At 31.8% G+C, this 13,144-nt stretch overlaps 1 protein-coding gene across 2 annotated transcripts in view; it reads left to right on the top strand.

Moving 5' to 3' along the window:
* The first annotated feature begins 8,259 nt into the window (after nucleotides 1-8,259).
* The window catches only part of LOC106680193 (cilia- and flagella- associated protein 210), a 13,657-nt gene continuing 8,772 nt past the window's right edge, over nucleotides 8,260-13,144 (top strand). The window contains exons 1-4 of one of the 2 annotated variants that reach the window (XM_014419723.3): nucleotides 8,260-8,341; nucleotides 8,744-8,975; nucleotides 10,824-11,018; nucleotides 12,230-12,414. In XM_014419723.3, coding sequence (XP_014275209.1) covers nucleotides 8,778-8,975; nucleotides 10,824-11,018; nucleotides 12,230-12,414 — 578 coding nt within the window. In that variant the 5' untranslated portion in view covers nucleotides 8,260-8,341; nucleotides 8,744-8,777. Of the gene's footprint in view, nucleotides 8,342-8,706; nucleotides 8,976-10,823; nucleotides 11,019-12,229; nucleotides 12,415-13,144 lie in introns of those variants that run through there. The other variant, XM_014419722.1, reaches the window with a different exon arrangement.

Genomic DNA, 13,144 nt, shown 5'->3' with positions numbered 1-13,144 from the left:
TCAAATAGGGCTGCTCACAATCTTATAGTTATAACATTTAACATGGTAAAACATTTAACATTTAACACAACATCATGAATACCCCTATTATAAACCAGCAGATAGTGGTGTCGCCAAAGATGGTTAGTAAATATTTTAGGACTCAAATATAGTAATCCTATCTCAGTTTTTGGCAAAATTTGCAGAAAAAAATAAAATTCGTTTATTGGTTTATGACCTGACCGAATTAATAAGTTAGACTCATAAACAAGTCCAATATGCGACTGACAAGCAGATGTTCAGTCTGCAAAAAAGTAGGGCAATCGATAATGCAATATTTTATGATAGGCACAATTCCTTTAAAATAAGAGGATTTAAGAAATCAAATAAAGAAGATCCAAAATATAGAATGAAGTAAGAAAAATTGAGGATTTTCCTTGAAAATAAATAATAAAATTATATATCCTTAGCCAAAAATTAAATAATGGATAATCCTTTTAAACAAAATAAAAGATTGAAGTCATTTGTATAGAACGCATTATTCCTTAGATTATAAGAATATCTCATTGCTGGTTATAATCTGATTCCATTAATTGATTCGTATTTAGGCCTCGACATCGGCTTAGGATTCCATGGAGGGTTCATTCATCCCTTAAGCGAGCGTAGTGAGTAAAAGATCAAAGTTATGATCTAATCAAATTTTTTTATTGTTAAATGATAGATTTATTTATTGATAGGTATTACAATCTGCCACACAGTTGTGGGCAATAGGTAATAGTGATGAATGATCTCATACATACTAAAATAAATTTAAAAAAATAAATAAATAAAAAACTCTCTTAAAATATATACAAACAAAAGAATAGACAAGATGAACATAATCAAACTATCTGTAAGAAAAATAAATAAATAAAATAATATATACAATATTTACACAATCGACCTGAGGATCCCTGAGCCCACTCTATCCCCCACGCGTGAGGGGTAGAGCAGAGCTCAAGAGATCCCAGCGCATCCCTCTCGCCCCATAACTGGTAATGAGCCAGTGGAGGCCTAATCAAATTAGCAATAAAAATTGAATAGGTTATAACTCGCAACAACAGAATATAAGGTCGATGGGATAATATTTAAGTACTCAATTTAATTATTATAATATATTTTTAAAATTGTAAATAATAGGCTGGTCATTCTAGATTTTAAGATAAACAAACTCATCAGTTCCAAACACTCCATTTTATGGCCATCCTTCTTATAGATTAGTTTATCTCAACGCCCTCTCTATTCTGTCTCAAACCCTTTTAACTTAATTCAGCTTTTAATTAAGAGATATGTTTGATAAGAAATTATCTGGTCTGTTTATATAAACTTAGCTAGACTAAGCCCTACACTATCAGTCAGGCTGACCCTTACTTGTATATGAAATATCGAACAGCAAGGATCTTATATAAAGTGTATATCGATTGCTAATAAAAGAAAAACTTAATTTGGTATTTACCTATGAGAAGAAAATGAATAATTTCCAGCCTTCCCTCCATAAACAGCGATATATAACAAATAATAGCAAGCGAAAGTTAGCATACAGAAAACTTTCCGTCGGCTTCAAAGCTAAATAAATCTGTGTGCCAAATTAATGATACAAATTCAAACACCACTTCAATATTAATTTGTTCTCTTTTTTTTTTTAATAGAGTGTTAATGTTTCTTGATTTATTTAATCTCTTTGTTTTCATGGAGTGTTAATTAAACTAATGGCCGAAACACTTTGAATGAATTAAATAATATTTTTTTGGAAAATTTTAAATCGAAGGATTACAGATAACGGATGAACAGCCCGTCCTAGTTGGAGTGAATCGGGACTGTGACTGTTTACTGTTCAGGTAGTACTATCACTGTAGTGACTGTCACCTTTGGAGGTAGTACTATACAATTCTGAAATAGTATAGCACATGTTTACACGCTGACAGTAAATAACCACACTTTTATTATTTTATTTTTATACCAAATCGGCCTGGTGGGCCTTACAAGGTTGATATAACTTATATTATATATATATTTTTAACAGTTGATTACAAGGGGGTATAATCATACAAATGACACCCCTAACTATATAAAATGCTCTTATTAAAAGAAAAAAAATAATAATAGAATAAATAGATAAGAATAATGCTTCTTAATAAAAGAGGAAAGAAAAATTAATAACAAAAAATAATGATATTGGTACACTTAAATAAACAAACAATTTTCTTCTAATAGTAAAAAGAAACAAGTATATTTGAAAAAGGGAAGAGAGAAGAAAAGGGAAAAAAAAAATAAAAAAATAATAATAATGAATAAATAAAATGAATAATAATAATCAGTAAATTGAGGTAGTGTGACTATGAATTAATTTTATATTTATTAAAAATTTATAAAAGAATGTCCAGTCTGGGCTTCAGTCTTCGGGTTGAGGTTGGGTTTCCCAGGTTGTAGGTCACTTGCACGACTTGCACGGTTAGGGGCTAGCCAACCACAGCCGCTTCTCCCAATCACCATGGACATGGCGAAAGAAATGGCCCGAAGCGTCATCGCCGAAAGAGCAGAGGAAAGGAGTAGAGGAGAATGTGGGGGCAAGAACTGGGCGCCATTGCTAGATCCTAAGAGGCGCCCTCCATTGACTTTACCAAGAGCGGTGTCAGTGGCGTGCTTCAGGTTGGCCACTGGACATGACTGTTTGCGGCACCACCTGAAGAGAATAGGAGTGACTGAATCTTCGGACTGCGTCCTGTGTGGAGATGGTGAGATGACTGGCGATCACATATTTGCATGTGCGGCAATGGCGGACTTGACTACAGACAGGAGTTACATCGGCAGAGCTAAACTCTACTGGGCTGTACGAAACAAAATGGCAGAAATGCCTCCTTTGGCGTAGTAAAAAAAAAAAAAACTTTTGTGGAACTACATGAACCTTTTTTTGATATAATCATCTATTGACTCCATTTGTAATTCGCGATGCTATTGGCTATTTCTTATGAACCAAGGAGCATTAACTGCGAAAACAACCACACTGACAGTCATGGGTGTATGCAGGATTTCGCCAAGGGAGGAGCAAACCTTGGTCCATTACACACAAACCATAGTCCATTCTGAACCATTGGATGAAAGAGAGATATGTAATTCCGCATTCCAAGAAACACCCAAACCATTTTTTTGCTAATTGATAAAATTCGTAATGATTGAATTTTTTTACTAGCTATAATCAAAATAAATTATTGAAAATCGAGCATAAACTATTTAAACTAAATTATTTATTGCACATAAATACAAAATAAATACAAACAATATACAAAATAAATACAAAAATATAAGAGCTGATGAAGAGGTTTGCTATGAGAGCCTGAGATAGCTGGCAAAAATATTATCAACCTCTTCTATGATGGTAGTCTTCTTTGATTTATTTTCAACAAACATCTTGACATTATTAAAATGGCAAACATTAAGTTATAATAGGAAGAATGGAATCTAAAAAATGTTCTTTTTTATTGGTTTCCCCATTATTTTTAGAGATATATGACGAATAATTGCGCTCACTGAATCTTACTTTTTTTTACTGAAGAATCCACATATATTCCTCTTGTTCCTTCAAAGGTGTGGTTGCCAACCCAACAATGTTACCTTCCTAATTATAGCATGTCTCCAGAAAGAAATCGTCTATCAAATAAGTTCACTATTCTTCTTTTTTTTTTCCCGTGGGTCCGAAAAATCTAGGGAGGAGCACTGTCGACTCCCCCCCCCCCTGCTCCCATCTGTCCACGCCTATGCTGACAGTTGAACTTGATTGAATGATAAAAATTGATGGTAAAATACACATTAACAACTGGCATCGTAATGAAATAACAGTAAACATACAGGTTGTAAGTTAAATCAAGGCTTGGAGGAAGAAGTATAATAAAGGGACCAAATAGGTGGCTCTCATGATGGACTCGGAGACGTGGCAAAGGAGTGACCTTGTTGGCTTCACTTTTACTCTGAAGAAGAGTAGGGTTATGCACCCTCCTGCATTTAAGAATGGTGTTTTAAGGTTATAATATGTGAAGTTTCAATATTAAGGCCTCCATAAGTGGCATATACCTCATACAGCTGCGACGGATACTGTTAACGAACACGTAAAACTTGATAGTACTTCCACGACAGCAAATGCCATAGTTTACACGATCTTACTGATTGTTACTATCCCCGTTGATATCGGCCTTCACCAATATAGTACAAGGTTAATATTAGTGGGCGTGAACTTTATTTCTTATATATATTTTTTGTAATATTATAATCAGTGAAACATCTGTTCCATAAAAATAGTTTATTGCGAATTCAAATTGTATAAATAAAAGTGTTACGGTTAAGAGCTTTAACCAAGAATTATATATCATATAAAGATCTGATAATTGTGACATTATACCTTAAAGAGTTGTGAAGAAAAAGGTAAAATGTAAGGACCATATTCATCCAAATTTACGATAACCTAAACGATAACGCAATTTCGCAAATAAAAATCTAATGGCGACTTCGAAGAACAAAACTACAGATGGCAGAAGAAGGAACAAGCATTCCTTGTTCGCCAACACTTACGAAGCCGATATGCCTTGGAAACCGCGCGATGCGGTGAGGCGTCGAAGATGTAGGGAGGATATAGGGAAGCAGTTGGGCAATATGAGAAAATTGAGAAGCTTTACTAGTTGGAGGGATATGAAGAAGGCATTGGACAACTCTCTTAACTCCAAGGAGGAGTCGGTAGACGTCACTGACAACGAAGACGAAGCTTCCAGCTCGACAGATGACAGGTCTTCGACGGTACGCCTGGAACCGGCCCGGTTGAGCCTCCCTCCGGAGTTCCAGAACAGAAGGCCGATGGAGAGGTCGCCTCTTACACTGCTCTTCCTCAAGGAGGAGGGTCCTTCAGAAGAGGACACGGAATGCCAACGGGAACAGCCTGTGGACGCTTGTACATATACCAAGTTCTTAAAGAGAGTTATTACTGTAGTAATACTTCTACTTGTTTTCATATATGTAATTAAGCCCTTTATGGGAAAAATAAATAGTAGATATTCGTAAAAATGAAATTCCAATTAATTCTTACAAAATGAGTAATTTCATACAAGTGACAACGTTGTTGTATATTGAAATATTTTTAAATGTATTACTCGAAATAATAAAAATTACAATAGAATCATCTGTTCCACTAAAATCAAATGTCTTAGCATCTCTCGATGATCTTTAATAGCCCACATAGTTGACTAAACACAACTTGGCAAACCTCAATGCGAATTTCCTCTTCAGAGAATCCTCCTCCGAAGGAGGCAGTGAGTAACAGTATACAAAGTGAATCAATACATTATGGTGTATTGGAAATGTATATTAGACTTTTGTTTCACTCTGCCTTCTATGGATATCTTATCTTTCCTAAACCTCAAACCTTTCGTAAGGACCTACGGCTAGTTCCCGTAGGACTTGCCATCCCCTTCACGACCGCTACTCCCATTAAAGTTTCCACTCTGAGAGTATTTACGGCTAGTTACCATAAGCCTCATCCAGTCCATTCATCCCCTAATCAGTTATCTAACCTATATGAACCTCACATCTTCAATTGGATTCAGAATCATTTAATCTAATACAACCACATCGACAGTTTCATTGATAAATATTTGTTTTAGTTTTGTTAATCCGTAAAATATTTTCTTGGAACAAAAAATCAAGAGAACATTGTTCAAAGGTTGAAAATAAAACATCTAAATTTACCAAAGAATAAATTGAGTTCGAAAGTAACATAAATTATTAATGAATAGTACCGCCCAACCGATGGTTTGGTTAATAAATTACTTAATTAATCATGTTTTCCCTCGCGCCTTCTCTCTCCCTTTCCCCCTCCTCCCTCTGATTCCAACGTAACATTTAACCATATATAATATATATAACATTAACCATCTCAATTTGTTGCTAAAATTATTAAAGCTTTAATTATATTTTTTTCTTCATAAAATCTAGAAATGGACACGAAGTGCACTCTAAACATTAGAGGACTTAAATCATCATTCGAAAGCATGACTGACTTCAATCACAAAAACACCTACACTCTCAATCCGACTATTCCCGTGGAGGGAAGGCTGGGAGTATTTTGTTGATATCATGTATTTCGCTTCATTCTTGCAGGCAAATGACAAAAATTTGGCAAAAAAAAAAAATACTTTCTGTTTATTATGAACCGAAAGGAGGATTTCATAAGATCCTCATGCTAGTTTTACACATTTGTTACTTGTCGAAAATCCAAGACTTCTACAAATGCTTGGTAAACAATGGAAACAACAAATGTCGGTATCCATATTCTTGTATGCTCTTTTGACATTTGTCGGCTATAATTTTCGATTTTCATTATAAAAAGGAACTAAATACAGATAGTCTAAATGAAAAGAAATGTAAATATCATCAAAGTAGGTTATAGATGACCAAAATTCATATAAATAGTACAACATAACCTATAAATTCAACTTTAGTTCTAGAATTTTTATCTGGAACTTCTTAATTTAATAACGTTGACATATAATGTCTTTATAAATCTATATTAATGCTATGTCAAATCAAAAATAAGCTGTTAAAGGTTATTAACAAGAATTAAAACATTGTATTTACACCAAATCGATAGAATTTCCAAATTACCGTCTTAAACTAGTTGAATCTGAAGATTGGAGAAATTCTTTAATTTATTCAAACACAGATAGTACAAACATTGATCTAAAACAATGCTAACAGAACACAAACGTGTGAATGCAGCAAAAGTGTTCTTTGATTTGTGCAAAAAAGCCAGGACTCAATAGGTCGACCACAAGTGTCAATCCAAATAACCCATCCACACGTTTGCGCTGTGCATATCTCAATAAAAAATAGTCAGTTGTACTGATTTGGGTCTTCCTAACTCAATTCACTTAAGTCAGTCTGGCTTTTGAATAATGACTGTCATCCCGATTGACCCTTAAGTAGTCTCTTTAAAATGTTAAAATGCCCATAATTCAGCATCACTACTATAAAAAGTCGTAGATGAAAATTGAAATAAAGAGGGGGGGGGAGCGCCCATAGCTCAGTGGTTAAGACACAGTCTTAACAAAAACCGGCCAGGGCACAGTCAAAACCGGCCTGGGATGTTGACTTTTTTCATCGAGTGGCGGTCCCACAAAATGAAGAACTTTGACCCCCAACCATGGTTAGGCAGTATAGGACTCCAATGGAAGTCTTGGCCGAAAAAGAAAAAAAAAAAAAGAAACAATGATGGGAAATTGTCAATACTCAATGTGAAAAATTTGAGCCTGGAAAGTAAGTATCAAACCCATTGATCTATTGGTACTGAGATGGATTAATTATCTCTGAAAATGTAGGCGTGCAAGTTAAAGTAAAATTAATCTTTCGACTTAAAGGAAAAATCATACAATCTCAATGAAATCCATCACACAGAGTATCATTAGAGGTCCTAAGATAACAGATAATACTGATCACTACTTACAAAAAACAGTTCTAAAAATTGTATAAAGTGAAAAAATAAATAAGTTTTCTAAATTATTTAGTTAATTAGTTTTGATACAATAACAGAAAATTAGCGTCAGTACCCGGTAGAACAAACAAGTAAATAAGAATAATAAAATTGTAGCATGGCCACATATTTTGAACACTAAATATTCTAAAATAGTTTATGAAAAGAAAAAGTCCATTTCTAAAGAATTATGGATTTGAATATAAAACTCTAAATTTATAATTACATTTTTTATAGCTCAAAATTTACACACAACATAAATATAACTACATAAAATCTATATTGCAATATCCTCTTTTTTAATCAATAGTTGATATTTATATATAAGTGATTTTAGTTATGTTTTTATTTTATGTATACTGTTTCAGTATTGTTTATTTGTTATTTTAAATCAAAAAGCAAGCTAACCAGTTTTCATTGTCTAAAATAAATACGCTGTTCAAAACAAGAAAGATGGCGGTGCGCGTCCTTCCGAAGTGTTTGATAATATGGATTGGAACTTTTCAACTTTTGTTGTTCCTTTGCAGTAATTATAGAAAAGGAATAATGAAACAAAGAAGAAATGGAAGAAAGTAACAATTATCAATAAACTATTTAAATCCTAAATCATTGCAAGTAAACCAGAGCGATTGTACTATAATCGATTAATTTTTAGATAGACCAGTGAACATTGAAGACTCTTGATTTTGTTGGCTTGGGGAGAAGACGTCCGTTCGGCTAGAAGCAGGAAGGACTGTAAGCCATTGTTAGGAGTTGGATACAGCATCATCGACAGGAAGAGATCAACAATCATCACGGAAAGATGTGTAATTGGTTAGTTTTGTTTCTAAATGGAATTTATTGTATTAGTAAAATGGCTAGTAATTAAGTTAAAGTGTTATTATTAGTAAAGTGTCGTCTGTTTTTGATTCCCAGGTAACCTGCCCTGAGAAAACAGTCTCTTATGTTATAAAATTTAAATAAAATTCTATTATCTGTTAAATATTAAAGTTTTTTATTTGAACCCAAGCTATCTTTTATATTTGAAATTAGTTAAAACTAATAAAATTCTTTTTATTTTATTTTAAATTATTACAATATATTTAGTAAAATACAAAATAGATTGTTGAACTGATAATGATAATACATTAATTCAACTATTTATGTACCAGTGATGATATCTATTGATTATCAAAAAAGGTTGCCATGACAACTACTATTAGCCTTATTATGTAGATTTTGTTGCCGAGTGTCAGAAGACTATTAGACAATGAATGTTACCTTTTTGGGCCAGAATGGACAGAAAATCACAAGGCTCATGTTCAGCGATGGCCAATGGCATCAGCTTTATGATCAAATGACACAAAAACAAACAGAAAAGGAAGAGAATGAAAGGAAAAACATGGAGTTGTTGAGGAGGAAACAACTTTCAATGGAAATGGCAAAAACTTGGGACAATACATATGTTGTAAGTACCCATCATTTAATTGATTATATGAAAATAAAAGTAACATATTAATCTGAAGTTAATGTAAAATTCGTATTTATAAAGTGCATTCATAAAGTTGTAGCCAAAATGAAAAGGTTGTACTATTTTTTTTTCCTCTTCTTCAGGTTTCATTTTTAGAAAATGAATTTTTCATCTACAATTACTTTTCATTCATTTCTGAGAAGAAGAAATTGGAGTTGTTCCTATTTCAACTAATTGTAATAGCAATAAATTAATCATTTTTTAAATGAAAGTAGATACTCTCATGGATAGAAATAAGAAAGATATTATATAACATCAATTAGCATTTTTAAAAAATTAACTCAACATTTTTGTGGAATCGTGTTTTTATAATTATATTTATAATTTTGTCAGGAAATTTTAATCACTTCAACAAAAATACAAAGCACGTCACACCTCTTTGTCACTATTAGTATGGATAAAGGTTTAGGTTTTTTTTATAAAATGAAAATTCTTGAAAAAATTATCGATAAGGATAAATATAATAACGATATAAAACCTTAAATTTATTCCTGATATTCGGGATCCAATCATATTGTGGAACACCTATTTTAAAAAAATATTAAATTATATATCCTGAAGATGGAGATGTGTAGCCCTGAAGTTAATTTCAAATTATTTAACAGAAAAAAATCAAATAAATCATTACAAAATTTTAAAAAAGTATAAAACAACATGAAAACTCCATTACATATGTTAGAAATCACAAAGTTCTAAGTAACCATTTAATAAACAATAATCACAACCATGAAATCCATTTTGACAATGTAAAAAAATTAGGGGGGTGATGGTAGCAGCATGGTAACACGCCTGTCTGCCAACCCAAAGGTTGCAAGTTTGAGTCCCTGGCTCTATCCGGGATTTTTTCAATCATATAATTACACAGTACTCACTCACAAAGGGCATTTGTGAGGTCCGATAGTAATGGGTGGCACTCACAAAAAGGCTTGGGAGTGACAAACTCACCCTATGAAAACCAAGTCATGAAACACGTGATATTTGCTAAGTACATTGTGCGAGGCCTTGGACCTCCACGGTCTGTTGCGCCAATAATAATAATAATAATATAAAAAATTTAGGAAAGGAAAAATACAATAAAAAAAAAAGAAAATTTATTTATAAAAAATAACTGCAATATACATTTAAGTGTAAAAGAAGATCTTAACTTTATTCCTTAAATGTATTCCTAAAATCTGGAATCCAATCATATTGTGGAATGGCTACTTTAAAAAAATATTTAATTATAGATGCTGAAGAGTGTGATACACATCCCTGAAGTTAATTTCTAATTATTTAATAGAAAAAGTCAAATAACTCATTACAAAAAAGTATAAAAAAACATGAAAACTCCATTATATACATTAGAAATCACATAGTCCTAAGTAACCAAATAATAAACAATAATCACAACCATGAAATCCATTTTGACAACATAAAAAAATCAGGTAAGGAAAAATCCAATAAAAAGAAAAAGAAAACAAAATTTATTTATAAAAAACAAACTTAAATATATATTAAATGTAAAATAAGACCTTTATTTCTAATATCCAGAATCCAATCATATTGTGGAATTCCTACTTTAAAAAAATATTTAATTATAGATGCTGAAGAGTAATATGTATTCCCAAAAACTATGAGAAAACATTAAATGTGTTCTAATTTTTGGACTGAAGGTAGAGGATAAGAGGTTTAAAAGAATTTTTAGTTTTAATTATTCTTAAAAAAAATTTGGTATGAATAACACTTCCCTTTTCCACATAAAACCATGGTATGATTTTTTATTATTAATTTGATTAACTATTTCAGAACATACGAAAAATTCGCTATGAAAAACGTAAGGAAAGATTGAAAAAAGAAAAAGAATACAAAGATAAAGTATTTCGGCAACTACAAGACGAAAATGAAGTACTCAAGAATAAGATCCGTGATAAAGCCAAAGATATTGCATTTTATGATCAAGACTCAACGAAAACATTTCACTCAGCTTTTAGAATTTCAGAGGTAAGGCTTACATTTTCATTTTAAAATTATAATTCTATTGCTTCTGAAAAGCTATGATGTGTATTTAATTAATTACACTTTAAAAATAAAATTTTGAATGATATTTCTCAAAAATCTCACTCATCAAAATATATGGAATATACAGACCAACTAAATCTGTGGATCTAGAATTATTTTCTCTGTCTCCTCTAAAAGATGTTTTACGGGACTTGCGGAATTTATGAATTCCATAATTCAATTTGAGATTTATTAAAACTACTAACAATGTAACTTTATAACAGAGAGAAATACATTGTGTTGCTATAATACTCGTACATTATGTACCCATTAAGCCATAACTGGACACATATACACTACCATACATTAGCATTTTCCATTTTTCGAACAATAATTATCAATAAACTAAATATAATACACTTCAAATATATTTTTTTCTATGTATGTATATACATACATATGTTTTTCTCCTCCTTCTTCTCGCACAAAGACAAATTACAATTTACATATTCATTCAATACACTATTCTCCCTATTTTACTCCTTTATACCTTTCCTCTCAGTGATCCGCAACACACATTTGATCAATTATGCAAATTGACAGAAATTATCAATAAATGGCAATGTATAAATAAAGCAGAAATAAAATAATCACAGCAGTAGAACAGTTTTAAAAAATTAATTAATTAATTAAAAATATTAATAAATTAAATAAATTTAAAAACATATAAATCAATTAAAATAAATGAGTAAATAAGTTAAAACACACTAATAAATAGGTTAAAAAGCTATGCAGAAACAAAAGCAAAAAAAACAAAATGCAAATGAATAATATTAGAGCTAATTCCTATGCAAGTGATGATGTATGCTGGGTATCATACAAACCCAAAACAATATTTTCTGCCAAGATCACTATATCCCAAATGCTAGCACCCAGGTCTTTTAATAAGCTTCTTGTCCTATTTGGTATTATTGGTAAGATTCTCATCAAAGGCCCCTCACGGCGAACTCTCTCACTCCAAAGGTCTTGCAGAATTTTTCTTTAAGGAAAGGGATGCATCTTTCATAAATTTTCTTCTTTACCTGATGCCTGATTCTACACCACCTGATTGAGGTCAGTGTTCTCATACCTCACAATTGGATCCAAAACCAGAGCCGTACCTCTGGTTTTAGGGAACCCAACTATGAACCATAAAAATTCATGATTATTTTCAGGTTCAAGCTGAAAGGCAAGCTCAGTTGGAATTTAATGAAAAATTAAAGAAGATCGAGAGGGCAATAGAAACTAAATATGCACAGAGTATCATGGATGATGCGAAACGATTTAAAGAGGAACAAGATGAGGAGAAAAGACAACTGTTAGAATTGAAAAAAAAATTAGGAGCCCAAGCACGGATATCGTAAGAATTCAATTATTAGATAATATTTTAACAGTATCTGATCATTTTAAATTTTGGAGTCACATTATCATTAAATCAAGTATGTGGCATCACTATCCAATTAATTGAATGACTGCCCAGTTTTTTTATCTACTCAGGAGTCTAAACTTTTGAGTGGGTATGTAATGAGTTTATAAAGCAAGTTTAGTTAAGATATTGGTCAATATCATCATCATAACAAAATACCTTTCAGACATAAAGGTACAAACAAGGTGCACAGCACCCTGGGTGTCGCAAACGGATGCCAGGGCACCATAGCGATAATATTTAATATTTACAGCCATTTTTCAATTTAGAAGTAGAATCCATTCACTTAAAATGCCAACACTATCCTCCCTTCTTTAAGATACACTAAACATTTTTTCGAATTGTGTCATTTGTTTTGAATGGTACAAGGTTGACGTTGTCCCAAAAAAAAAAATCAATTCTGATGTGTTTGACTGGTTATGTGGTTGACTTGGATTATATCTGCTAAGTCAGTGAATACTAAATTTTTGTGAATAATATTTATGTACATTTTGATATTGTGTATGCCTGTTTATTTTTTTCATGGTTTCATAAAATTAAAACAGTTTTGATGCTTATATTTCAAAAAATATTGGAGTTAGCTGAATTAAAGATAAAATTGGCTAAGCTTCATGAAACATACCTAAGGAAATAATGAAAAAATCATCTAAACAGTTTAACCTAT

The sequence above is a fragment of the Halyomorpha halys genome, unplaced genomic scaffold, assembly GCF_000696795.3.
Source record: "Halyomorpha halys isolate HHAL.00 unplaced genomic scaffold, Hhal_1.1 Scaffold250.1, whole genome shotgun sequence".
NCBI classification, from domain to species: Eukaryota; Metazoa; Arthropoda; class Insecta; order Hemiptera; family Pentatomidae; genus Halyomorpha; species Halyomorpha halys.
Note: the sequence above shows the minus strand (reverse complement) of the source record. Positions and strands in the feature narration are given on the sequence as shown.